Here is a 26,170-nt window from a genome sequence, read left to right as displayed (position 1 = left end):
TTGAAACAAAAGATCTTTCAAAACGGGACACAATCTGGCTTCCAGCTTGTCACACAGGTTGTAGTTTTAAAGCTAAACAGAGCATTAAAATATAGTTCTACAAACAATTTCAGAAGAAGGCTGCTTATAAAGTCTTGTTTCTGATGATTATTACCATTTGTTCAGTTTCCTTTATTACATGTAATACAACTTTTGTTTTGGTACGAGTTATAAGAAATCTACTTGTAGTTAATGACTTGGATTAACTTTAGAACCCTATCATTAAAAAAATTGTTTGCAATGTGGAAAGTCCTGATCCTCATCCATGTCCACATTATTTGATATATTGTACATTGTTCCTTACAATTTTAAATTGACATGAATTAATTTTTTCTTCCTGAATTTGAGTTTACTTTATTAAAGTAAATGAGTTGCAGGGGCTTGGCTAACTTGTTATGTGGACAGGAACACCGGAGTTCCTTCTCTCTGATGACCTGCTAATGTGATGTAAAAGATTAAGACCACATTTAACCAAAACCTTCCTCGGTGAGTGGCTGATGAGCCTCATCTGTATTCACACAAAGGAAAAAAACAGTCTTTTAGTGAGTGTTACTGAAATCTCTGAGGAATACTGTCTTCGTCATGTCAGTGTTATTGAGCATAGCTCTGAGGAGGAATATTGACATATCAACACATTTAATATGGAACGGTACAAAACAGGTACAAGTACAATAAGTCAGATCCTCATATAGTGAAGCATTTTCCAAAGTGAACTTTCCAGACACATTTATTGGGCTGATAACATTACTCAAACACAGTGTATGACCATTGTAAACAATAAAACAGAAAAAAGGCATCAGCTCAAGCTGAGAACTGCTCCAGACTTCAAAGTGTGCCAAGCTTTTTAAAATTCTCAACTTTTTTTCGTCTTTTTTTTTTTAAACAATCTTACTATATCTTTTGATTTTAATTCATTACTTTTTCTTTAAATATTAACTCTTTTTGCAGTATTGATCATTTATAATATGTACAAACAAGGCCAAGACACTGGTTGCTCTGAGGCTTAAACTAAGCCTGTAAATTTTGCTCGTCTCCAAAGACACAACTCGACTTGGGAAATGACAAAATAAGTTTGAGCTCCCACGCTGCAGATGCGGCTGATTGCATGCCTTGTTGGTGACTGTAATGAAACGTCCATGTGAGCGTTCTTGAACACTTTATCAAAGCGACTGGGGCAGTGACTTAATCCTTGGATTTTCCCATTGATAACAATAATTTTATGTACAAAGGCTTTAAAGTCCCAACGTTGTCCTACTGGTTGGGAGGCTATCAAATAAATACTTCCACATTATTTATTTTCATTTGTTTCCAAGTGTTCCTTTTTGGTGTTCTCCAAAAAAAGTATCAAAATGTCTGTAGAGCTATAATTGTACAGTAGGGAGGGGGGCACGTTAGCATGTGTTAGATCATGGGTTCAAACTGTTCTCAATGTATGAAAAGAATCTTTTTGCTCATAACGCAAAGTTCTTGGTGTTGATAGTCTTTGTACAATGCCATGGAATAATCCTAGATGAGATGCAGTCATAATCCTGGGTTCACATCTCTCCCTCCATCAAACCTCCCCCCTCGTCTCGTTCTTCATTTCTGACACTCATCACCACACTCATCCGAAGGGGGGCTACTTTAGTAACCACTCGTTCACTGGAAGAGAGAGGAGAAGGACAGGGGTGAGAATACTGATTTATATATGCAGTACCTTCCACAACTCAGCCATTCACTGGTATTATTCGCCCCCTGCCCCCCCCACCCACCCCCCACCTCGACACCAATATTTCATCTTTAGCGATAAAATGCAATTGAATAGGAATGGCACTCGAGTGAATGTGCCTGAGCGTGTGGTGGGAGATGGGAGGGGGAGCCCAGGATTATATTTTGAGTGGCAGCCTTGATAGAAAATTCTATCCAAATCTAGAATGTGCCACGATTATAGATAAACGTAATTTGATTTTAAAAATGGGGCTCAATGTTATGCAAAAGGATAATTTATATATATATATATATATATATATATATAAATTATCCTTTTGCATAACATTGAGCCCCATTTTTAAAATCATCGGCAGTGGCTCAGCGGTAGAGCAGATGTCTTGAAGACGGATCTTCCGGCCATCGGTGGATCGATTCCCGCTCCCGCCACGACATCCCTTGGAGTGTGAGCTGACAGTGGGAGGCGTCAGCTCACCTCCCAGCCACCGCCGAGGCGCCCTTGAGCAAGGTGCCATCCCCACCACAAGCTGCTTACTGGGGCGCGACCTCCGAGCGCGACCTGTCACTCTTCCTCCCTGGACTAACTGCATGATGACAGGCCCCTAGTGTGCTGTGTGTTTCAGGGGCCTTGTTCACAACACTGTGTGTGATGTGCTGTATACTAACACAAATGCATGTACTAAAAAGAGTGTAAAGTGAATTTCCCCTCTGGGGATCAATAAAGTCTGGATTATTATTATTATATATAAACCAAACACACATTCATTTGCTCCCAAATCTGGCCTTCAATTACCCTGATGAGGAATTCGTCTGAAAATCTGTTAAACAAATAATGAAAGTATTTCCCTTCTCTAACTTTATCTCAAAGGTGAACAATAAACCTTTTGGTGTCAATATATTTCCCTTCTTTTTCTCTTCAGCACATTGATCAGTTCTTTATATTTTACCAATCGACAATCCTGGGTTAACAATCAAATTTAACAATTGGTTTATCAATGTATCAGTTATTCCTTATGTGCTCCTTGGTGTATTTAACCTCTTTTTTCAAGTAAAAATATTGATCTTGTCTTATAGTTGCAGGTTTTCATCATATTTATCCATATTTATAAAGTTTCAAACCTGGATCCAATAATGGGACTAAAATACCCAGTGTAAAAGAAAAAGCTCCCCTTTAACCCTTCAGACACTTTTGTTACCCTTGAATCTTGAATGGGACATCAGTCCAAGTTTTGAATTATTTATTTATGTATAAATGTATTTATTAATTTATTTATTGCAATTACCAATTCTTTTGACATGATTTTCCACTATATTGTTACTGGCTCCAATATGTACTGTTTCATTGAGGCACATTAAGACTGACCTAGTTTAAGACAAAATGCAAATCCGGAAAGTATGACCCACCCAGGTTGTCTTCACATAATTTATAATTCCTACATTAATTATAAAGGGAAAAGGTGATAAGATGACATCTGTGGGTACTATTGAACCATTTGTACCTCGGTATTGGAGCTTCTGAGCCCTGTTGTTAGGGCAATCTTTGCCCTGCATGCTGAAGTTGATGTTGGTGCGGATGCAGCGGTTGTTCAGTGGCTGGACCGGTCGAACATTATCACTCATGCTCAGGAAGATCTGAGATGGCTGGTTCTGGCTCAGCAGGCGCAAGGAATGCATCTTAGAAGTCCGAAAGAAAAGAAGCCATTGAGAAAAAGTTGGCCACAATACCACGGAAAAACCAGACCGGCATTTTAGGCCACACACGCCAAGAAAATATTTTGTGGTTAATTCTACAGCATTGGGCTGACATTTTTTTACAGGCAGAACAATATTCATCAGTTGAGATGACATTCCCAGAGTGAATTGAGTATTAGCCCTGGAGTTTCAGCTGTGGCTCACCTGCATGCGTGTGAGGTACACTGGCTTGTTCATAAGAATCCATGTGGCTGTCTCAAAGCAGGGAGGGATGGTCATAGATCCGTCATATGTGATAAAACTACTCGTTTCTGGGTAAATCTCTTCTATATTCAGGCCAGTCAGTAGATATGCATCATCTGTACGAGGAGAAGCAGAAAAGAAAAACACAAGTGAACATTTAATCATTTAGTCTGTTAACCATCAACAGAAGCAAATTTTAATATTCACCTTAAAAATTACCATTCCTGTGTTTTTTTCCTGATGCCCGATAACAATTGAGACATCCTTTATTGTAATATCATAAAATGCAGTAATTCATTTATTTGGACTTTGCGTGGAGTCATTTGGTACAGATGTTTCAGTAGCGCTAATGCGTTAAAAATAAAACAAATATTGCACAAAATTAATCAATAAATCAAATTCAATTCAAGTGACTAAAGTTCAAGTATCATTCTGGGTCTCAAACCTTGAATGTTTTATCAAAATATATTGTGCATTGATATTACATGGCTGTTGACTGCCATTTAATATCAATGGGTATTTTCATATGCATTTTATTTAGGGGCAATGACATTTACTCATAACAGTAAAGTTTTCAACCAATCGTGGCTCTCCTGCCTGCAAAGCTCAATGCAGCAGCATGAGTTTAATATTCTGGTGAAACGTCTCTGATCTCAGAGACATCCTTTGTACTGACGCATTGTTTTTCACATTGCCATTTGATGTATTGTTAATATATGTATAAAATATTAAGTATGGCTGGACATTGATTGAACACTTCTACTGTGAAATATCCCTCTTTTATTCTGCTGTGCTTTTTTTTTTTGTGACTGAATGAATAAATGAATTCCTCCGTGATTGATATTCTTTTAAAGGCCGTTCGTTACTAAGGATAAGCATCAGTATGCAACGGATAAAGCTATGAGAAAGACTGGATCCCAACTAATTTTCTTGTTTGAATAATGCAGACTTGATTTTCATGATGTATGAAGCAAATCAGCGATGGGCTATTCACATTTACTCCTATCAAGTCATGATAATGGGGGGGGGGGTTACGTTAGGAGGGCATCCTGCCTGAAACCTTTCCCTGTTCAATTATTAGATTAGGAAAACTTCTTTACAACTTCTAACAGTGAAAAGAAAAAGGTTATGATGTAACAGGTACTAAATATAATTTGGTCATCATGTGGGCAGAAAATCATTTTATGACATCACTGAGAAAAAACATTAATCTTGGATTTTAATCTATAAAGTAGATTTTTTTTCATTTTTACAGAAATTTGTCAGAAAAATGTGTATTTTATTTTTTTTTGCTAGACTCTTCATCATGGTGACATGATTGCTGAATGTATCCTCATTTTAGTGTGCAAGTTGTAAACTCCTGCCATCAGGCCCAAAGCCCCCTATCACACCACTTTTCTCTCATTTGTTCTTTCACATATCATTTAGCATTCTGAGAATGACAGGCTCTTGGTAATAAAAAAAGAAAGAAAAGAATTTAAAATCGAACCTTTCTCCACTATCGACATTAATTAGACAGACTGCCGCTTTCTCCTTCATCCTCTTCACACTCCAGTAACACAGTCTCAATAACATGTCATCTGTTGGGCCTTCATTGCTAAATGGGATGCCTGTGGTTGTGATGAAGTCGCGGTGGCTGACCACTGTAGTTTCAATGTGAATGTATTGCTGTGCTTTGCAACTGTTTATACTAATACTAATACTGTACCTTGTGAATAAAAACATTTACTAAAAAAATATAAAGTTTGATTTGATAAAATCCTCATCGTTAAACACTGTGTGGCTGAAATAAAAACCCTCTTTTTAAGGTATTCTTATTTTTTCCACGTATATGTACGTATATGTGCAGCCTGCAGCATTACTGCATATGACAGATACACATTTATGGATTTATAAGCATGAGGGGACAGTGTGTGACTGAGTGTGTGTGAGAGATAGCCTACATGAGAGTGTGTTTTGACAGCTGTCAGAGTCCATGGTCCTCTCCAGCTTTTCCAGCCGAACCCAGAGGACACCCTCCCACTCCATCTGCTCCTAGCCTGCAGCTTCTTGCTCCACCTGGTGCCTTAGAGACTCCTCCGATCCACAAGGGGTCAGTAAATTTATCCAGTAACTCACTACCCCCACATTTATCCAATTATTTGCCTTTTTTTTTCAAGATAGCTTCAGGCAATCAACTTGCCGATGCCGCCTTTTCAGTATGGCAGCTCGGCCATAAGAAACCTCTGGAGGGTAGCTGTCAACCGCTACCTCCTTCAGCTATCAAGAATTCCCATGCAGGCAGCTCAACAGCCTTTCCTAAAGCATTCCTTCAATTATCATTATGAAAAATTATTGATGCTTTAAAATGTGAAAAAAGAAAACAATCTAACAATTGACTGACCTTGCCTTTTAACAACAGTGAGCCAAAAAACAAACCCTGAATGGCTGGTTTGTCAACCATAGCTACATGTTTGAGGCTTTGTGCCTCGACTGTAGTAAGAAAAATAGATAAAGATAGATGCAAAGATACATTTAATACTTTGCACACTTGTTACAAACATCATGCATATTCACACACAGGCTTCTGACAGCATTCATGGGGAATATTAGCCCATTCTTCAAAAGCAAAGCCCTCCAGATCTAGAATATTCCTGGGATGCTGCACATTGTATTAATATCTGATCATGACTATCTCTCATACAGACATGCTTTGCAAGACAGTGAATCATTTAGAAGCTGCAGTCATTACTTAAAATTTAAAATTTCTCTTGAGTTTGAAATTATTTGGTCATAAACAGCCTATAAATAGAACCTAATGTCTAATCCTAATATGCAGAAGAAGCAGAATACTTTTGCATCCGACTTATGCTTCGGGCTAACATAAGAACAAGGTGATTTTTCTTCATGAAACATCAGCTGTTTTGGATGCTAATAGTTACCTTGGACAATTAACATAAGCATCCCTGTGCATAAGCTCACACGTGTGTATTTATCAGGTTAAAATGAGTCAACTGTGGCAGAAAGTTTCCAAATGAGTGATTAAGTTAACATTAACTTGATGAGCTAGCTAACTAAAGCCAATCAGATCATCTGGAGATGGTCACCCTCTGTCTTTAACACAAAGATTCATGACTCTAGAGTTGGCTGTTACCACCGTCACTGCATAGGCGCCATATGGAAATGGTCTCACTGCACACTGTTCTGTCTCACAAAACAATGATTAAAAGAACAATCTCATGTTTCAAATGATAAAAGACACTTACTTTTATATGTTATTCTTGTGATGGTGTCTCTGTTCAGCATTCGATTCAAGAACAGGTTCGATGACTCAGCAATCTGGATTAATGGGGGAAACAGGAAGCAGGGAAAGAGTGAATTCCATCGTTCTAAAACACAAGCGACTCATGTGACGAATCAAGATCCTACATAAAATTACAGCAGTCAGGCACGTCAGAATGTAAAACAGTTTTCAATCTGTCACCTTTAGTGTGGTATCAAACATTACTGATTAAAATTACAAAGTCAAACATTTGTTCTCTGGTATGTTGATGCTTGACCTAGAAGAGAAAGGTTTTCATTGATTTCAGAAAACTACTTCAAATTGTCATGTCTCCGGACAATTAAGCGTTCCTTTTCTTTGTTTTCATTTCCTAACATGTCTTATCATTTCAGATCCTGTCTCATCTACAATTACTTCATTCCCTACACCTGCAGCCTCTCCACACACCTGCAGCCTCTCCCCGATCTGTCTCCACACTTCATAAGCCAGCCCCATACTAATAGCAAACCACCTTATATCCGTATTACCTTTTCCCACACTTAAGACTTTAAAGCACTTGTGTTTCACAGTGTCACAGACTCCAAAGGAACCAGGCGCGAGAGTCAAAGTGTCACAAAATCAAAACTCTTTAATCAGTCCATTTTCAAAATCAGGAAAGGACAGAGATTACAGCACCAGGGGGTATCCAAAAGCTGCTGAGTCGATCCACTGGACGTTAAAGTTCTTGAAGACGTTTCGTCTCTCATCCAAGAGACTTCTTCAGTCACTTCTTCAGAAGTCTCTTGGATGAGAGACGAAACGTCTTCAAGAACTTTCCTAACGTCCAGTGGATCGACTCAACAGATTTTGGATAACCATGACCTGGATGACTGAGAACCTACACAGACAGCACCAGGGGGGATATCCAAACGCGTGGTCAATTCCAGATGGGGGGTCAAAACCAGATGATCAGAAACGGGGCGATACAAAAGGAGGCAGGCAAAACCAATAGACAGGCCAAAGGTCATACACAGGGCATTGAAGACAAAAATCATGGTCAAACAGGCAAAGGGAAAAATCCAGAACAAGAACAGACTAGGCAAGGCAAACTCATGGTTGCACAAAAGTGGTCAAGGAGTAACAGTAGCGATTGGCATACAAGGCTCTCTGCTCAAACGAATACTGAATTACACAGTGACATGGCCAAACTGAGAAGGCTGACCAGGGTGCTAAATTAGGTTCACGGGAAAGTCATTAACAACACATTGCATGGGAGTGAATACTGGGAGATACTAAACACACATTTGTCTGAACACTAAACGAGACAATCAGGGAAAACAAGACCAGGAGGAACGAATCCAGAAGACGGCAGTAACAGAATACTAGAGATATACATAGAATGAAAACAAATAAAAGACTATAGCAAGACAGGAACAGATCATCACATGGAACTGACGGAATGCAGCACACTTACGCATGCTGTCAGCCAATAGCATGTGCGTACGGTATCACATGACTAGCTACTAAAAATCTGCGATGTAGTGAAGCCATGCATCTTGAAGCATGAACAACCGAGGGATTACTATGTATGTATATGTATTTTAAAAAACCCCACACTTTCCATATTGTGCTTCAAGTAAATAGCTGTTGTAGATGCGTGGCTATCCTAGTTTAATATCTCCCCCAAATAAATGTACCTGTACATTTCTCTTTAAATTATGCTTCAACAAACAGCATACTTCATGTAAATTTAGCTGTCTACACCACAGGCCTTGAAATCCAATTCTGATTAATTTTATACACCGTATATCCCATTTATCTGACCACCTGGTGTATGACTTGCACTGACAGGGACATATATATAAATACTGTATTTACATGCCATGCAAAACAGTAATTCCTTGAATCAGCCATCTGGTTCACCAATGTACACATAGTGTATAAGTGGTTGTACATCTTACAGTTTTCTCAACAGTGATGGTGGAAAGAGACACAGATAAGTATAAAGATAATATTTCTTCCTGACAGATGTGCAGGGTATTAGGCAGCACACAGCTGCATCCGGTGTGGATTATCTCAAGGACAATGTCAGTAGTGCTGGACAGAAGTTTCGGGGTTCAATATCTTTGAAAATCCTTGGATACAAGACAAAATAAAGTGCAGAAATATGTGTCAAACCTTGGCACCATGATAATTGGATGAACACAGAGACTTAAGTGAAAAGCTGCCCCACTTTAAGCTGTAGAGCTACTTTTAATTCCTGACTCCACTGCTACTCTGCTTGACTGACTCCATTCTTCAGTCTGAGAAGTTTGAAGCTCTCAGCTTGAGAAGTGTTAGATAATCACCAAAGGAAGCAACTCACACTTCTTGTAGACTCTCTACAAGAAGTTATTTACTTTCTCTCCTATCTATCTATCTATCTATCTATCTATCTATCTATCTATCTATCTATCTATCTATCTATCTATCTATCTATCTATCTATCTATCTATCTATCTATCTATCTATCTATCTATCTATCTATCTCATCACTCATGCCAGCCCAACTTCAAAAATGTATTTGTCAAGATGTCTTTAGAAAAATTGATTAGGGAAATGTGTGATTTTCCTCCACCTCCCCTTGCTGGAATCTAAACAGCATAGTCTTTGACCTGTTCCTTGTGCTCCTCTGACAGGCATTATCAGACAGCCATGTCACTTGCTGGTTTTCCTACTTTTTTTCTTCTCTCATTTTAATCATTCTCCTGAAAACACAAGGGAATCTATCTCTACTATGACAGGGATGTCTGCATAGGAAGTAAGGAAAAAGGTACCCTTAGCACCAAATGACTGAATGTCAATCGGACACAAACTAACTATGGGACTCTTCTTGAAGATTGAAACACTTGTTCCTGTGACATGTGACATCAATCACCAATTACATTCTTGGAAATTGCTTTGCAGTCAGTATAAAGCTTTTCTCAATATATCAAAGTGTTTCCAGCAAGGTGCAGTCTCTCTGTCCTTAATATCTGGGATGGGGTGTCTTCCTCCCTGGTATGAGTTATAGTGATGGATTGGAAATCTCAAAAGGTCTAGGAAAGCACAAGTCACTGAAAAGGGGGGAAATCGAATTTCTGCCTTGAGAAAGATGCGTCTAATTACCACCTGTCTCCTCAGTGCTGCTACAAAGAAATTTGAGTCAATGAAACACATTTAAGACAGTGGGAATGAAGAGATGCTGGTAGCTGGAATGAAGTTGAAAGGGCGAAAACAGTGGACAGAGACTACTTCTCTCAGACTAATGTAGACCAAAAAGTTTGGAGTGTGAACTGGCAGTGGAGAGGTGCCAATTCACCTCCTGAACACTGCTGAGGTGCCCTTTAGCAAGTCACCATCCCTTTGCAAGTTGCTCATTTTGTGCAATAAGACATTGCTGCCTGCCACTCTGCCTCTCATTATTTAGTTGCATGCTTACGGGGCTCACGGCCTGTACATATATATATATATATATATATATATATATATATATATATATATATATATATATATATATATATATATATATATATATATATATATATATATATATATATATATATATATAAAAGTGTCCCTCTCACCCTTGTGGGGTGGTATCTGTGTGTCATCCTCAAGCTCGGGTCCTCTACCAGAGGCCTGGGAGTCTGAGGGTTCTGCGCAGTATCTTAGCTGTTCCTAGGACTGCGCTCTTCTGGACTGAGGCTTCAGATGTTGTTCCAGGAATCTGCTGGAGCCACTCTTCCAGTTTGGGGGTCACTGCCCCAAGTGCTCCTACAACCACGGGGACCACATTAACCTTAACCTTCCACATCTGTTCCAGCTGTTCTTTCAACCCTTGATATTTCTCAATCTTTTCGTGTTCCTTCTTCCTGATGTTGGCATCAGCTGGAATCGCCACATCTATCACCACTGCTCTCTTCTGCTCTTTGTCCATCACCACAATGTCCGGTTTGTTAGCCAGTAGCTGTTTGTCGGTCTGGAAGCTGAAGTCCCACAGGATCTTAGCCTTGCCGTTCTCAACCACCTTCGGTGGTATGTCCCATTGGGATTTGGGTACTTCTAGTCCATACCGGGTACAGATGTTCCTGTACACTATCACAGCTACTTGGTTGTGCCTTTCCATGTATGCTGAGCTGGCGAGCATCTTACACCCTGCTACCACATGCTGGACTGACTCTGGGGCTTCTTTACATAGCCTGCACCTTGGGTCAGATCTACTGTGGTAGATATTGGCCTCTATTGCCCTTGTACTTAGGGCCTGTTCTTGTGCTGCCATGATCAGTGCCTCTGTGCTGTCTGTCAGTCCAGCTTTATTCAGCCATTGGTAGGTCTTCTTGATATCAGCCACTTCCTCTATCTGACGGTGGTACATGCCGTGTAGGGGCTTGTCCCTCCATGTTGTCTCCTCCTCCTCCTCCTCCTCAGGTTTCTGCTGTCTAAGGCATTCACTGAGCAGTTCATCTGTTGGGGCCATCTTCCTGATGTACTCTTGGATTTTTGATGTCTCATCCTGGACAGTGGCCCTGATGCTCACTAGTCCTCGGCCTCCCTCTTTCCGCTTAGTGTACAGCCTCAGGATGTTGGACTTGGGGTGAAACCCTCCATGCATGGTGAGGAGCTTTCTAGTCTTGATATCTGTGGCTTCTATCTCCTCCTTTGGCCAGCTTATGATCCCAGCGGGGTATCTGATGACCGGCAGTGCATACATGTTGATGGCTCGGACCTTGTTCTTGCCATTCAGCTGACTTCTCAGGACTTGCCTTACTCTCTGGAGGTATTTGGCTGTGGATGACTTCCTTGCGGCCTCCTCATGGTTGCCATTAGCCTGTGGGATTCCAAGGTATTTGTAGCTGTCCTTGATGTCTTCTATCCTGCCCCCTGGTAGGTTGACCCCTTCAGTTCTGATCATCTTGCCCATATATATATATATATATATATAACCTACCAGGGGGCAGGATAGAAGACATCAAGGACAGCTACAAATACCTTAGAATCCCACAGGCTAATGGCAACCATGAGGAGGCCGCAAGGAAGTCATCCACAGCCAAATACCTCCAGAGAGTAAGGCAAGTCCTGAGAAGTCAGCTGAATGGCAAGAACAAGGTCCGAGCCATCAACATGTATGCACTGCCGGTCATCAGATACCCCGCTGGGATCATAAGCTGGCCAAAGGAGGAGATAGAAGCCACAGATATCAAGACTAGAAAGCTCCTCACCATGCATGGAGGGTTTCACCCCAAGTCCAACATCCTGAGGCTGTACACTAAGCGGAAAGAGGGAGGCCGAGGACTAGTGAGCATCAGGGCCACTGTCCAGGATGAGACATCAAAAATCCAAGAGTACATCAGGAAGATGGCCCCAACAGATGAACTGCTCAGTGAATGCCTTAGACAGCAGAAACCTGAGGAGGAGGAGGAGGAGGAGGAGGAGGAGACAACATGGAGGGACAAGCCCCTACACGGCATGTACCACCGTCAGATAGAGGAAGTGGCTGATATCAAGAAGACCTACCAATGGCTGAATAAAGCTGGACTGACAGACAGCACAGAGGCACTGATCATGGCAGCACAAGAACAGGCCCTAAGTACAAGGGCAATAGAGGCCAATATCTACCACAGTAGATCTGACCCAAGGTGCAGGCTATGTAAAGAAGCCCCAGAGTCAGTCCAGCATGTGGTAGCAGGGTGTAAGATGCTCGCCAGCTCAGCATACATGGAAAGGCACAACCAAGTAGCTGTGATAGTGTACAGGAACATCTGTACCCGGTATGGACTAGAAGTACCCAAATCCCAATGGGACATACCACCGAAGGTGGTTGAGAACGGCAAGGCTAAGATCCTGTGGGACTTCAGCTTCCAGACCGACAAACAGCTACTGGCTAACAAACCGGACATTGTGGTGATGGACAAAGAGCAGAAGAGAGCAGTGGTGATAGATGTGGCGATTCCAGCTGATGCCAACATCAGGAAGAAGGAACACGAAAAGATTGAGAAATATCAAGGGTTGAAAGAACAGCTGGAACAGATGTGGAAGGTTAAGGTTAATGTTGTCCCCGTGGTAGTAGGAGCACTTGGGGCAGTGACCCCCAAACTGGAAGAGTGGCTCCAGCAGATTCCTGGAACAACATCTGAAGCCTCAGTCCAGAAGAGCGCAGTCCTAGGAACAGCTAAGATACTGCGCAGAACCCTCAGACTCCCAGGCCTCTGGTAGAGGACCCGAGCTTGAGGATGACACACAGATACCACCCCACAAGGGTGAGAGGGACATTTTTTATATATATATATATATATATATATATATATATATATATATATATATATATATATATATATTATATATATATATATATATATATATATTATGTGAAAAACAGTCTATAAGTGGAAAAATAACTTCTCCAAGATGATTATTTAAGGATGTTTCTGCTTTTTCTTCTTCTTCAATGGTCTTTCTGTGCTCCTCCCTTCAAAGATTCCCCATGCCTGTCTTCCTCCCACCTCATCACTACATCTATGGTCTCATCAAGGCATGGCATTACAAGATGGCTCTCTCTACCTCCTGAATGGTAGGTCCCTCCACACTCCCCAGTGTAGTTTTGTTTAGTATGATTTTTTTCTTTCACTTGCCTCTTCTTGGTTGTGCTCTTGAACAAGCTGGGCATTACAAACAGAGGCTCATCCAATTTGGAACTTGTATGTCAATGTTTGGCACTTGCTTGGCAGTAAAATTGGGAGGCTCAAAGTGGCCTGTTTTTATGCATGTCATATTAACCAGGGAGTCAAATGATGTGGTTGGTCTCTTTGTTGACCTACATTCATGTAGTGGTGGCTTTAAGTTGCCTTGTGTGTGGCTGTGAGGAGGTTGCCACTGTAGTAATTGAATCCCTCATGTAGGCTGTAGGGACAATCCCTCACAAGGAGGGGTTGCTCTGTTCACCCCAAAATATTGGTTGGGACATCTTGGGAATATTGTGTTTCAGAATACAACAATTTCTTTCATTCATTGATTCATTCATTCATTCGTATCTGCTTCTTCCACTTTTGCAGGTCACAGGGGTTCAATAGAGAACCTGCTGAACAATGTCGGGGAAGAATGCAGGCAAGTCTGGAAGGACCTGATAGAAAACACCAACATGACCAACAACAGCATGAGGGCAAGGGGCCACAATCCACCGCCTTGGTGCAGACCATACCAGACTACCCACACTCACAAAAGTTACAGCAAACTCAGTTGCAGCGCAGCTGGTGTTAAATGGGAGCAGCCAAACCCGCCACAGACCCACAGGAGAGCATTGCCGGACAGCGATGCCAGACCACCCTCAACCAACAAGTGCCCTCTTGAAGTACTTCAACCTAGAAGAATTTCAAGCAGCTCTGCGTTCACTGAAACCTGGGGAAGCAATAGGTACTGATTATGTACTGGTGGAAATGTTACAGCACCTAGGGCCAAAAAGCAAAAATCTGGTTCCTAGAAATTGCCATTAGGGCTTGGCAAAGAAAACCATCCAACCTGTATGGAGAAAAGTCAAGACTGTTGCTATCCCCAAACCTGGAAAAGACCCATCATCACCAAAAAGTTAAAGACAGATTTCATTTCTTTGGATAACCTACAAGCTGTGTGTGAGGCTATTACTCCAATGCTTAACACCACTCATAGACCCCAAGCTCACAAATGATCAAGCTGGTTTCCGCCCTGGCCACTCCTGTTCTGGACAGCTACTGAACCTAACCCAACACATAGAGGATGGTTTCGAACGCAAGCTCATCACCGGAGCAGCTTTCATAGATCTAACCGCTGCCTATGGCACTGTCCAGCACCGTGTCATGATCAGAAAACTTCTGGACCTGACTGGCAACTCGACCTTTGTGAATCCATAAAAAGCCTCCTCCTGCTTCTTTGTTCAATTAAACAACAAGAAGAACAAGTGGAAAGTCCAAAAGAACAGACTACCACGGGGCAGGTCCCTCTCCTCTTCAGCAGCTACACTAATGACCAACCACTCCCCCCACAATGCTGCCGCTTCATCTATGCTGATGACCTCTGCATCACCACTCAACAAGAAAACTTCAATTACATCGAAACAACCTTGGACAGTGCCCTGTGGAGCAGTACATACAATGCCCCATCTACTGGAATGCCACAATGCCCTCCAGGGCACCCCCCAGGACCTGGCTGAGCCGACCCCATCAGAATATAACAATTTCATTCATTCATTCATTCATTCACTCACTCATTAGTATCTGCTTCTTCCTCTTTTGCGGGTCACAGGGGTTGCTGGAGCCTGTCCCAGTAGCAAAGGTGCACACACTCACAGACAATTTGGAACAGAGAAATTCACCTGCAGTGAATGTTTTTGGAGATGGGAGGAAGCCGAAGAACCCGGAGAGAACCCATGCTGACACAAGGAGAACATAAAAACCACGGAGAGAACAGGACTCAAACCCAGAACCGTCTTGCTGTTAGGCTATGACGCTACCTACCGTGCCCCGGACAATTTTAAGGTGCAGCAAAACGTGTTTGTTTGCCAGTTTGTACACAAAGACTTGGAAACTAGGGGTGACACTTCCTTGTCATTCAATCTCCCTATAGCTGTGTACTGTACTGTTTGGGTTGTTGCTTTTCTTTTTCAATAGTCCATAAAATTTGCATTGTTTGTGGTTTAACTTGACACTTAATATGGATACTAAACACAGAAATAAACTGGTTTCTGAGTTCTTTCAGTGACCATCTTGTAGCCCTTTGTCTAAATTTGGGTTGGTCTCAGGCTGAGGTGGTGCCACAAAAGGCTGAGCGATGGGACATTGTCGAGGGGCTGGCTATGTCTGCCATTCTTTGGGAAGTAGCACAGGCTCCAGCAGCTCTTGTGAGTCCAGGTGCTGCTCTGTTTTTTTGGTAGGCAATTTCCATTTTTGATACTGTCTAGTATTACACAAACAATAATTAAATCATGTTAGTTCACAACCAATTATCCTGGGGACTTCAGGAGAGCAATGTAGAAACCTTCCATTCAATGCAATAATTAATATCATGGTAGATTTTTAAGCTTTAACTAATAAAACTGTCATTTTACCATTTCCTGGGTAATATTGCATTTAAAAAAACAATGCAGGTAAATAAATACATATTGACAGTTATTAAATTAATTGTTGGGACTTACCTTCATGAATATAGACACTATGACCAGTCCATTAGGGCTTTTAGCAGCTTCTGTGTAATTTGTGTACAATTCATGATTGTAGTGGATCAGTTGAACCTGGAACATATAAAAGGATATACAGAGAGTCATTATAGAAAATCTCATTTGAGAAATTTAGCTGATAGGAGGACATATCTTTGGCCTCTATGTGTGCAAATAGCATAAAACTAGGGTTTAAAACTTTTTCAGAGAACTTACAGTATATATCACTTACAAAGCACTGTATTGTATGAATGTTTTTTCTTTGCAATTCAATGTTAAATTATTTAAAAATTAACAGGGATGAAATGTGAATTATGGTTTTACTAAGGTTGTCAATAAAATGAAAGGTTGTGTGATTAATTTTTAATACTTGAAGAGCAGCTAAACCATCCCTGAACATGAAGTTAACATTTCACTAACACTGTTGCTTCATCCACTCAATCATCTAGAAGATAAGACAATCGTGATTTTCTCATCTTCAGCCGTTTATCTGCATTGCGAGTCACGAGTCTGCTGGAGCCTCTCCCATGCCGGTTACAGACAAGAGGCAGGGTTCACCCCGGATGTGTCGCCAGAGCATTAGAGGGACACACATTATCAGATAACCGTTCATGCACACAGTCATGCCTACGGACAATTTGGAGTGATTGATGTGCCTACATTGCATGTTTTTAAGTTGGGAGGAAGCCAGAGAAACCGGAGAGAGCCCATACAGACATACAGAATCTCCTCACAGAAGGGAATCAAACCGGGAACCTTCGAACCTTTGAAACAACAGCACTACCCACTGTGCTGCTCTTCGTCCCCTTTACCTATTCAACATTTCTTTGATATTTGCAGGTAGACATTAAATACAGTTCTACCTTAGTCATCAGAATCAGCTTTATCGACCAAGTTTGTACACACAAAATAATTGAATGCAGTTTAAGTTGCTCGCAAACAACAATGTAGGAAAATAAAGATAAAATCACTAAAGATAAGGAGCACAGGAAACGTTTTGGAAAAAAAGACCCGTAGTGCTGTGAGGTCGATGGCATTCTAGTTGTAGGATAAATTGAGAAGGCAAGAAATATTCACGAGAGTTATTGCAGTTTTATGTTACAGAGTTGCAGCCCATGACTTGTGGATAAGATTAAAATAAGCTCAGAGATTTGAAATCTTTTCTTACAAATAAAGTATAGGAAAACCTGCATATCTTTTATAAGGAGTGCATTTATGTAAATATCTTTCAGTGTATTGTTGCAGTTGGCAGACAGAGATAGAGTATGACATGAACTCTTATGACATTTCATGGTTAGTGCCCAAACCCCTTGGTCACCAGGAAGAAATATTACTTTTATTGACAACACAACAATAAAACACAACATTTAAAAAAAAAAACTTTCTTCTCACATTTAACATTTCTACTATAATGATGATGAAGAAGGTTGTTGAAGTTGGTAAATTTACAGTATAGGATAACTTGCATAGTTTTTTTTTTTTTTTTTTTTTTTTAACAAATGAAAAGAACTACAGGCTTCAATTAAATGCTTAGATTTTGCTTTTATTACTTTTGTAATCTATGTTTGTCAATTAAATTCTCTGAAACATATTGACACCTATGTGGTTTATCACAATGTCATTTCAAGCCTCAGTACATCGCAACACACTGGGATCATATTTAATCTCAGATGTATCGACCCCCCCTCCCTTTCTCCCATCATCAAGATTGCTGCTAAAAGGGATTTCAAAGTCCTCCTCTCTTTCCTGGTAATAGATGCCCCAATATGTTACCTGCTTCATGGGATATGTTAATTTGTCTTCATCGGGGCTGATTCCCACCACTATTCTCATTATCACATTCCTGCAATCCTTCAATTGAATTCCCAAGGATCAACAAATTTATATTCCTGTTAAAGTCACTTAACCATGCCAGTTATTTCATTCAGGATCTGACTGCCACACTCCGATTATAAGATTCCTGCTCCAGTACTATTAACCTCATTGAATAACCATCTGTTTCTCATAAAAGTATGAGAAAAATGTCTCAGAATCTTTCCAGATTTTACATCACTAATTTTTGAGTCTCTTGCAATAACTCAATGTCCAATGGCCATTGCTCTCAAAATGTGCTCACATGCTATATATCAGCAATACTGAAGTCATTCATTTAAATATACTGTAGATACTCCACCATAACAGCAACACAAAGATTTCTCCCCAGCCTCTTCAGCAGATGAATGATAGTTATTTCCTGCTTTGTCCTCCTATGTTTACTGTGTTTCCACTCAGTGTTTCCTGCTCAAAGAGTAAAACCTTGACATTCTGTACATCATACATATAAACGGGTGGTAGTGTACTAATGTCTTACTGACTTCCTCTTTTTCTTTCGGCTTTTCCCTTCAGGGGTCGCCACAGCGAATCAATTTCCTCCATCTAGCCCTGTCCTTTGAATCCTCTTCACTCACACCAACTATCTTCATGTCTTCCCTCATTACATCCATAAACCTCCTCTTTGGTCTTCCTCTAGGTCTCCTGCCTGGCGGTTCAAAACTCAGCATCCTTCTACCAATATATTCACTATCTCTCCTCTGGACATGTCCAAACCATCTCAGTCTGGCCTCTCTGACTTTATCTCCAAAACCTCTAACATGTGCTGTCCCTCTGATGTACTCATTCCTGATCCTATCCTTCCTGGTCACTCCCAGAGAGAACCTCAGCATCTTCATCTCTGCTACCTCCAGCTCTGTCTCCAGTCTTTTCCTCAGTGACACTGTCTCTAGACCAAACAACATCGCTGGTCTCACCACAGTTTTGTACACCTTTCCTTTCATTTTAGCTGATACTCTTCTATCACACATCACACCTGACACTTTCCTCCACCCGTTCCATCCTGCCTGTACACGCTTCTTCACCTCTTTTCCACACTCTCCATTGCTCTGGACTGTTGACCCTAAGTACTTAAAATCCTCCACCTTCTTGATCTCTTCTCCCTGTAACCTCACTCTTCCACTTGGGTCCCTCTCATTCACACACATGTACTCTGTCTTACTGCGGCTAACCTTCATTCCTCTCCTTTCCAGGACAAACCTCCACCTCTCTAGCTTCTCCTCCACCTGTTCCCTGCTCTCACCGCAGATCACAATGTCATCTACAAACATCATAGTCCATGGAGATTCCTGTCTAACCTCGTCTGTCAGCCTGTCCATCACCATAGCGAACAAGAAGGGGCTCAGAGCTGATCCCTGATGTAGTCCCACCTCCACCTTGAACTCCTCTGTCACACCTACAGCACACCTCACCACTGTCTTACAGTCCTCATACATGTCCTGCACTGCTCTAACATACTTCTCTGCCACTCCAGACTTCCTCATACAATACCACAGTTCCTCTCTGGGCACCCTGTCATAAGCTTTCTCCAGATCTACAAAAACACAATGCAGCTCCCTCTGGCCTTCTCTGTACTTCTCTATCAACATCCTCAGAGCAAATACTGCATCTGTAGTACTCTTTTTTGGCATGAAACCATACTGCTGCTCACAAATGCTCACTTCTGCCCTTAGTCTAGCTCCACTACTCTCTCCCATAACTTCATTGTATGGCTCATCAGCTTTATTCCTCTGTAGTTGCCACAACTCTGCACATCTCCCTTGTTCTTAAAATGTCTTACTGACATTTTTCTTATTTCCGGAATCATTCTAATTCTCATGCATTGAATTAGAACAACAAATGTCAAATTTAATTTTCGAAAAAAAGTAACTTGAGTAGAAAAAAAAAGCAAATAGATTTACTTGAAAACTTTTAGAGGCCACTTTTTGTTTATCTAAAACATCTGAATATTAGCAGCAATTGACATAATCTACCACAAACTATGGACAATGCAACTTCTGGGTTTTAAAAATATATACAATATAAATAAAAAAGATTTGAATTTTGCTTCATTGATTCTGTTTCTTTTAGCTGGATAAAATTATGGGAGCTAAATTTTAAATCTGTTGAGTGTTCAATGCTGATTTAATAAATATGAGTATTTTTCATCAAATTGTTTTTTTCCCCCTTCCAAGACACTACTAATAAATCCAGGGACTCTCCTGTGTTGCAGGAATCATACAAGATATCAATCAATCAATCAAGTTTTATTTATATATGGTGTGCCGGCACCGTTAGTCCATTTCTGTTTCTAAGTAAGGCATGAAAATGCAGGTAGTTACCTGGCTAATACCATTTAGTTTGCATGACTGCGACAGTTACAAAAAAACAAAAGGAGAGCATAATGTAGATCTTCTTTTTCATTACCTCCAGGCTGTAGTACATCTGTATTTTAATGGTAATACACACAATGAACTATTATGAATATAAAAGCACTTATTTCATAGCACAATAAGGTTGCTATGCCTTTCAGATTCCCAAAGCCTCTTACTCATTCTCTCCCCACCTTCATACATTTCTCATCCTCACTCATTGGCGCAAGGGTTGCCAAGTACTGTACTGGAGGGTATAAATAAACAAATGTAAGAGGAGAGTAATTATGAAATGCTCGATTGGGGGAGCACAGAGCGACAGAATGTCTATAAATGCAATCAAGGCGAGAGAGGAAGTGATTAGTGCCCTATGTTGATCTGATTAGATTTTTTTTAGGAGCAGCGCAGGCAGCCAAGAGAACTCATCCACACTCCCTAAGTGACAAATTGAACAAAGTTTGCTGCTGGTGGGCAATAAAAGGCCGAAGTGGGCCATAATAAAATGAGCATGTCTGCCAAATGGTGGAGAAAAAATGTGAGACCTGCAAAGCAGAATGGAAAGGAAATAGTCTTAATTAGATAGAGAAATAGTTTAGGACAGAACTTAAGGGACGGACCTGGTCGTGTTGGCGAGGCCTGTGAGTGCAGAGCAGCGCATCATTTATTACAGTCCCTCTGCTCAAACACAGTGACACTAACACCTCCGACCATTTCACAGGTACAACCTGTCAGGACTTGGAGGTAACGCGCTGTTCCCAGCGCCCATTGAACAAATAGTCCCGATTGCAGAGCTAGACGGATAATATGATAGGATGTGGGGAGCGGTACAGTTAGTTAAAGAGATGCACATTATGCTTCTCTGGACGTACGCACCATAATCCTCAAATATCTTCTGTTTACCTGCCACCGAAGAATTTACATCACATCAAACACAATAATTGGATTTAATACATCAGAGAAAAGTGTTCTCAATCATTTTATCTTGTGCCACATATAAAGACATTCAAGCCTGTGCAGTATCCTCACATAAAGTTTGTGCTAATGTTGTTATCTATTGCTTGTTAATAAGGTCTTTCTAAATTTATTTGAATTCTCTTGGAATCTGAAAACCTAAATTCTGCTGTGCAAACTGAATTGGGTCATTTTAGCTTTGTTTAAGTCTATTTTATGACTGCATCTTCATAATTTAGGATAATTCTAAAATTGTTTTGCTGTTAAGCTACACAAGTATTTTTTGACTGGGAAGCTCGTCTTGACTTTCCAGCAGCACGGATTTAACACAATAACAAAATATATTTTTAAGGCAAATCGTTGAACTTAAATCCTTACCAAACCGACTCTGTCTCAGACTGTTCCAGGGTAGGAGAGTAAAATTTACATCAGCTGCTTTAGGTTAAAAAAAAAAGAAAGTAATTTGCAACACAAATTAATGGTACAAGTAGCACATGAAGCAGACTGCATGGTGCAGTATCAGCTTTCTTATTCCAATGAAGGGCAGCAAAGGAAATTTCCATCAAAGCATTGTTTCATTTACCTTCGGTGCAGACGACTCCAGATGTGTTTACATTAAACTCAGGAGAAACACCCTCTCTCCAACAATGTGCTGTAATATTTGTAGGTTGTCTTAAATCCAATTAAATTTACATAACAAAGGTAGTGCACATGTTGGTTAACAGACTTCTGAGTTTACATATTTTTACATACCATTAGATAAATCAAATTGACTGGATTTGACTGGATGAGAGGAATGTTGCAAGCACTTTGTTTACTGGTGGGAGCAATTTAGGATTAACCACTTTGGTCAAGACAGGTGGGTGAAAAATGGAGATTTCCCCCCTAGAGGAAACTAGTTTCCCACACTAACCTGCAAAACAAACAAAATATAGCTAACTATCAAAAAGAGGAGTAATAAAAACATACGGAAGTGCAGCACAATTGCAGCGTGTAGTTGAAAGAAGAAACACGTCTTTGTTGTGTCAGACAGAAGTAAAACAGGTAACAAGTAAAAAAAATGAAACCAAAATCCTTAGATTTTTTTTTTTAATGTTTCGGAACAGAATCGGAAAATAAAATAATTGAAAACGGTTAATACCGTTTTTTTGTTTTTTTGTTCTTGAAAAAAATTTCTGACCTCATTTTTCTCTTCCTGATCAGCGCTGTTGTTCTGTTTACTGTAGGGACAGCTCTACAGTCTGTCAACTAATTGCTCAAATTGCCAATTTAAAAGTCCTACAGCAACCTACCTATTTATATTTACAAGGAATGTTCTGAACCGGTTCTGAAACTATATTTTTTCGTTTTAACCATTTGAGGAACATCAGTTCATAGGTGGAACGTTGTAATTCCGTTTCTGTTCGGAACAAGCCGATTGGCAAAAAAAATTATGGTTCTAAGCCCTGGTATAAATGGTTAACAGAAGTCATTAATTGTGGTAACATCCAAACCTCCCCATCAATTTTTTTCAAGCTGCTGATCACCAAAGCAGACCATCATAAACACATTAAAACAGATTTTTCTGTTGGGAGATCTCTTGGCAGTGACGCTTGTTGTGAGGGTTCAAACCTGAGGTGAAACCTTGATAGGAAGCTTCACTAACCAGAATTCATTTAATATAAAGTTGAATTTGAGGGTGAAGGGGTCATTTCTGCTTGGCTATCCAGTTTTCTCTCTGTGTGTTTTTGTGTGTGGAGGGTCATGACGGCCCCTTCATATCATGACTGGCCCTGGGGGGATGGAAATATGAAGGCATCAAGTCAATAACAAAAACGAAACGTTCAGTACAAGTGGTTAGAGGGTGCCGGGCTTAAAATTATTCTTGCCCCATAAATGGAGCGTTGATCTATAAAATGGACAAATTTCTTCATTGCACTGGCAGAAAAATAAAACTATCAAATATAATTTAATCATTTGTGTCAATACTCATCACACTGCACTGGAAATTGAACGTCATTTTATGTTTATTTATCTCAGGAGCCCTGCAGTCGTTTTTTTGGAATGTAATTTCAATCAGAGATGGAGCACAATTAGGATCCAGTTTGTTAGTGATAAATGATCATTATTGGAAAAAAAAAACTTGACAAGCTTTGAGACTGATATTCTGTCACATTATCACACTGTGGTTTTTCTCTGTGTGTGGCTTTGTTAGAAAAAGGATAGAAGAGGTAAGAACGTGTTTGATGTGGGTTTCAAGTGTGCGGAAAAGCTGCCAATGGCAAATCCTTCAATGCAAACAAGATTCAGCATAGCTGGATCCTCTCTCCAGCAACGGAGATAAAGGTTGAATTTATAAAGGGCAAATCAAATTTAATGGTTTGCACAAACTTCATTTTTTGTTCTTCGTCGCGTATTATCAGCCGGTAAAAATAGGTAATTATTAGTCAAACTTTCATGAAGGGCACAGCTGCTCAGTGTCCTCTTTAGAAACCCCCATACCGTTTAATATCAAAATGAAAAAGAGAGAATAAAAAGTATGGTAGTAAAAGAAAATATTGTTTTTTCCCGAACTTATGGATTGCCATTGAAAGATAAAAGCTTCTCACAATATGAAAGGTCTAATTTGTCACCTTTTTTGACAGACATTGTAGATACAACGTGTATTCTCAACAGGAGACTTCAGCATGGCTTTTTAGATATACTCCAAGAGCTACAAATGAGCTAGTCCCAAAGGAAAGTAATCTTGAGAGCAATGACTGCTAATATCCCAGCATGCTCCTTGTGTGTCTTAGAAATGAGATTGTTAGATACGCTCCACATATGATACAGCTCCAAGCAGACCGCCACATGAGTGAACATTAACCGTGACGTAAAACTGAGTTTTTTATTCATTTGTTTGTAAGCGTAGTTTAACTTGTTGACTTTGTGGAACATGGCAGCTAATGCTAAATGGACCTACAGATGGCGTATAGTCATATGGGACCACCCTCCACTCTAACACAACGTCATCTATACCATACAAAATATTTGGTATTAGATGTTAACATGAAGTTTATAGAGTCTGACTGTATTTGTTGGGAAAAAAATAATTAAAGTCAGTTTTGGCATAATTTTTCCGTATCTGAAGATATATGTTGTTATTAGAGGATAACAAGATTTGGTGGGGGGGGGGGTGTCTTCTGCGAGGATAAAAACATGAGTCTGTCTGCTGGAGGAATAACGCTTGGATTTTTTTTTAGCACTTATTAAGAGACCGAGGTGTTTCATTTCATTTTTAGATTAGCCTGCAAAAACTCCAGGAGAGCACAGCTACACAGATACACAGATACACACACACACACACACACACACACACACACACACACACACACACACACACACACACACACACACAAGGACGGATGCACGCACGCATGCACACAGCCTAAAGTGAAGAGATAAACTTTGAACAAAAAAACAGCATTTTTATTTGATTATTTTATTATATTATTGTTATACTGTACGTATTTTATTTCTAATCAGACACCAAATTGTGCAAAATCGCAGTTTTTAAAAAAATTTCTTTAAATCAAATAGAGTAAAAACCTCTGCATCTTCCTTAACAATACTTTTAACGGACCACAACGGGGCTGCATGTCCATTGACCAAAACCAAAGGTGTGCTTTGAGAGACCTGTTCATTCAGGGACATTGCTGTGTGTTTTTAAGGATCAGTTGAAGAATATTTCTGGTGGACTAACGGATGGACGGACGGACTCACGAACATTGACATCACTGCTTTGAAGCGGGATGTAATTATTAATTACATCACGCAGGCAGCAAAGGGGATGAAAATGAGATGATGACCTTGACCTTGAGAAAACTAGGTCAAGGCCAAATTTCAACTTTTGTACACTCTAACCGGGTAAAATAGAAAGACGAAGGATCAAAGCTAGTGTTTTGATCTATGACTGTAGGTCAGAGAATTAGCTTTGATCTTTGACCTATGCAAGTAGGTCAGGGTAAAATTTTGAATTCAGGGGTGTCAATTACAGATAAATTACTTAATAAATTACTATTAAACTTGGCGTAAGACTGGAGTCATGTTAAATGATCTGGAATAGATCTGGATAAAAAGATGGATCAATGAGAAATCTGAGTTACAATTCAGATTTGGGTTTACAAAAAAATGGACTGCTTCATTTTGTTTTTAATTTGTGAAGTCAATGGCAGAAGATTTTTTTATTTTATTTTTATTATACTGTATCTTTGGGGGCCTTAACTGTTTATTATAGGCAGTTTTGAATCACAATGAGCATCACCAATTAGAAGAGATGGGCAAACGGTGCATCCTCATACCTGAAGCCAATGGTGAAATCAATTCTTCTCTGTGTATATTGTAATAATGGAGATACGGAAAAATGTCATCTCTATTTTCAGGGAATGTGGATTTATATAAAACTCCTGGGAGTTTCTACACAACAATTAAAAACAGACACGTGGTGAATACTTTTAAGACGGGTCTCTTCACCACTCCCAGTGGAAATGATTGCAGCTCAACCTTTCCCCCCCCTTTCCCTTTGCCTGCATCAGGGATTCTGTGTGCAACAGTGTGACATCACATTTCAGACATCAGCAGCGAATCTCTTCTGAGCTTCTCTACTTGGCTCTGAAGAACTTGTCTTACGTAGTGTAAACCCACAAGGAATGAATAAGTGAGTGGGAGCAGAGGGTAAATAAAACATGAAGTCCTGGAGGGGGCTGGAAACGTGTGGGGAGGCGTCACATCGGGCTGTGGTTACAGCTCTCTCCACCCTGAAGGATGCAGTTAACACTTTATTATGATTTGAAAATTATCTCCCAGACTATGAGGATAAATGTTTATCATTAATTATAATAAATTTGCCTGTCAAGA

General features: G+C 40.2%; 1 protein-coding gene across 1 annotated transcript in view; it reads right to left on the bottom strand.

Annotated features, from left to right (window-relative positions):
• Window positions 1-807: 807 nt before the first annotated feature.
• Window positions 808-26,170, bottom strand: part of ca10a (carbonic anhydrase Xa) — a 215,545-nt gene continuing 190,182 nt past the window's right edge. Inside the window, exons 5-9 of the mRNA XM_068305885.1 lie at window positions 16,104-16,199; window positions 6,927-6,999; window positions 3,643-3,797; window positions 3,246-3,420; window positions 808-1,680 (exon numbers count right to left, since the gene is read on the bottom strand). Coding sequence (XP_068161986.1) covers window positions 1,658-1,680; window positions 3,246-3,420; window positions 3,643-3,797; window positions 6,927-6,999; window positions 16,104-16,199 — 522 coding nt within the window. The 3' untranslated portion in view covers window positions 808-1,657. The remainder of the gene's footprint in view (window positions 1,681-3,245; window positions 3,421-3,642; window positions 3,798-6,926; window positions 7,000-16,103; window positions 16,200-26,170) is intronic.

This window comes from Antennarius striatus, chromosome 21, assembly GCF_040054535.1.
Source record: "Antennarius striatus isolate MH-2024 chromosome 21, ASM4005453v1, whole genome shotgun sequence".
NCBI classification, from domain to species: Eukaryota; Metazoa; Chordata; class Actinopteri; order Lophiiformes; family Antennariidae; genus Antennarius; species Antennarius striatus.
The sequence above is the reverse complement of the archived record's forward strand: the minus strand, read 5'-3'. Positions and strand labels throughout refer to the sequence as shown.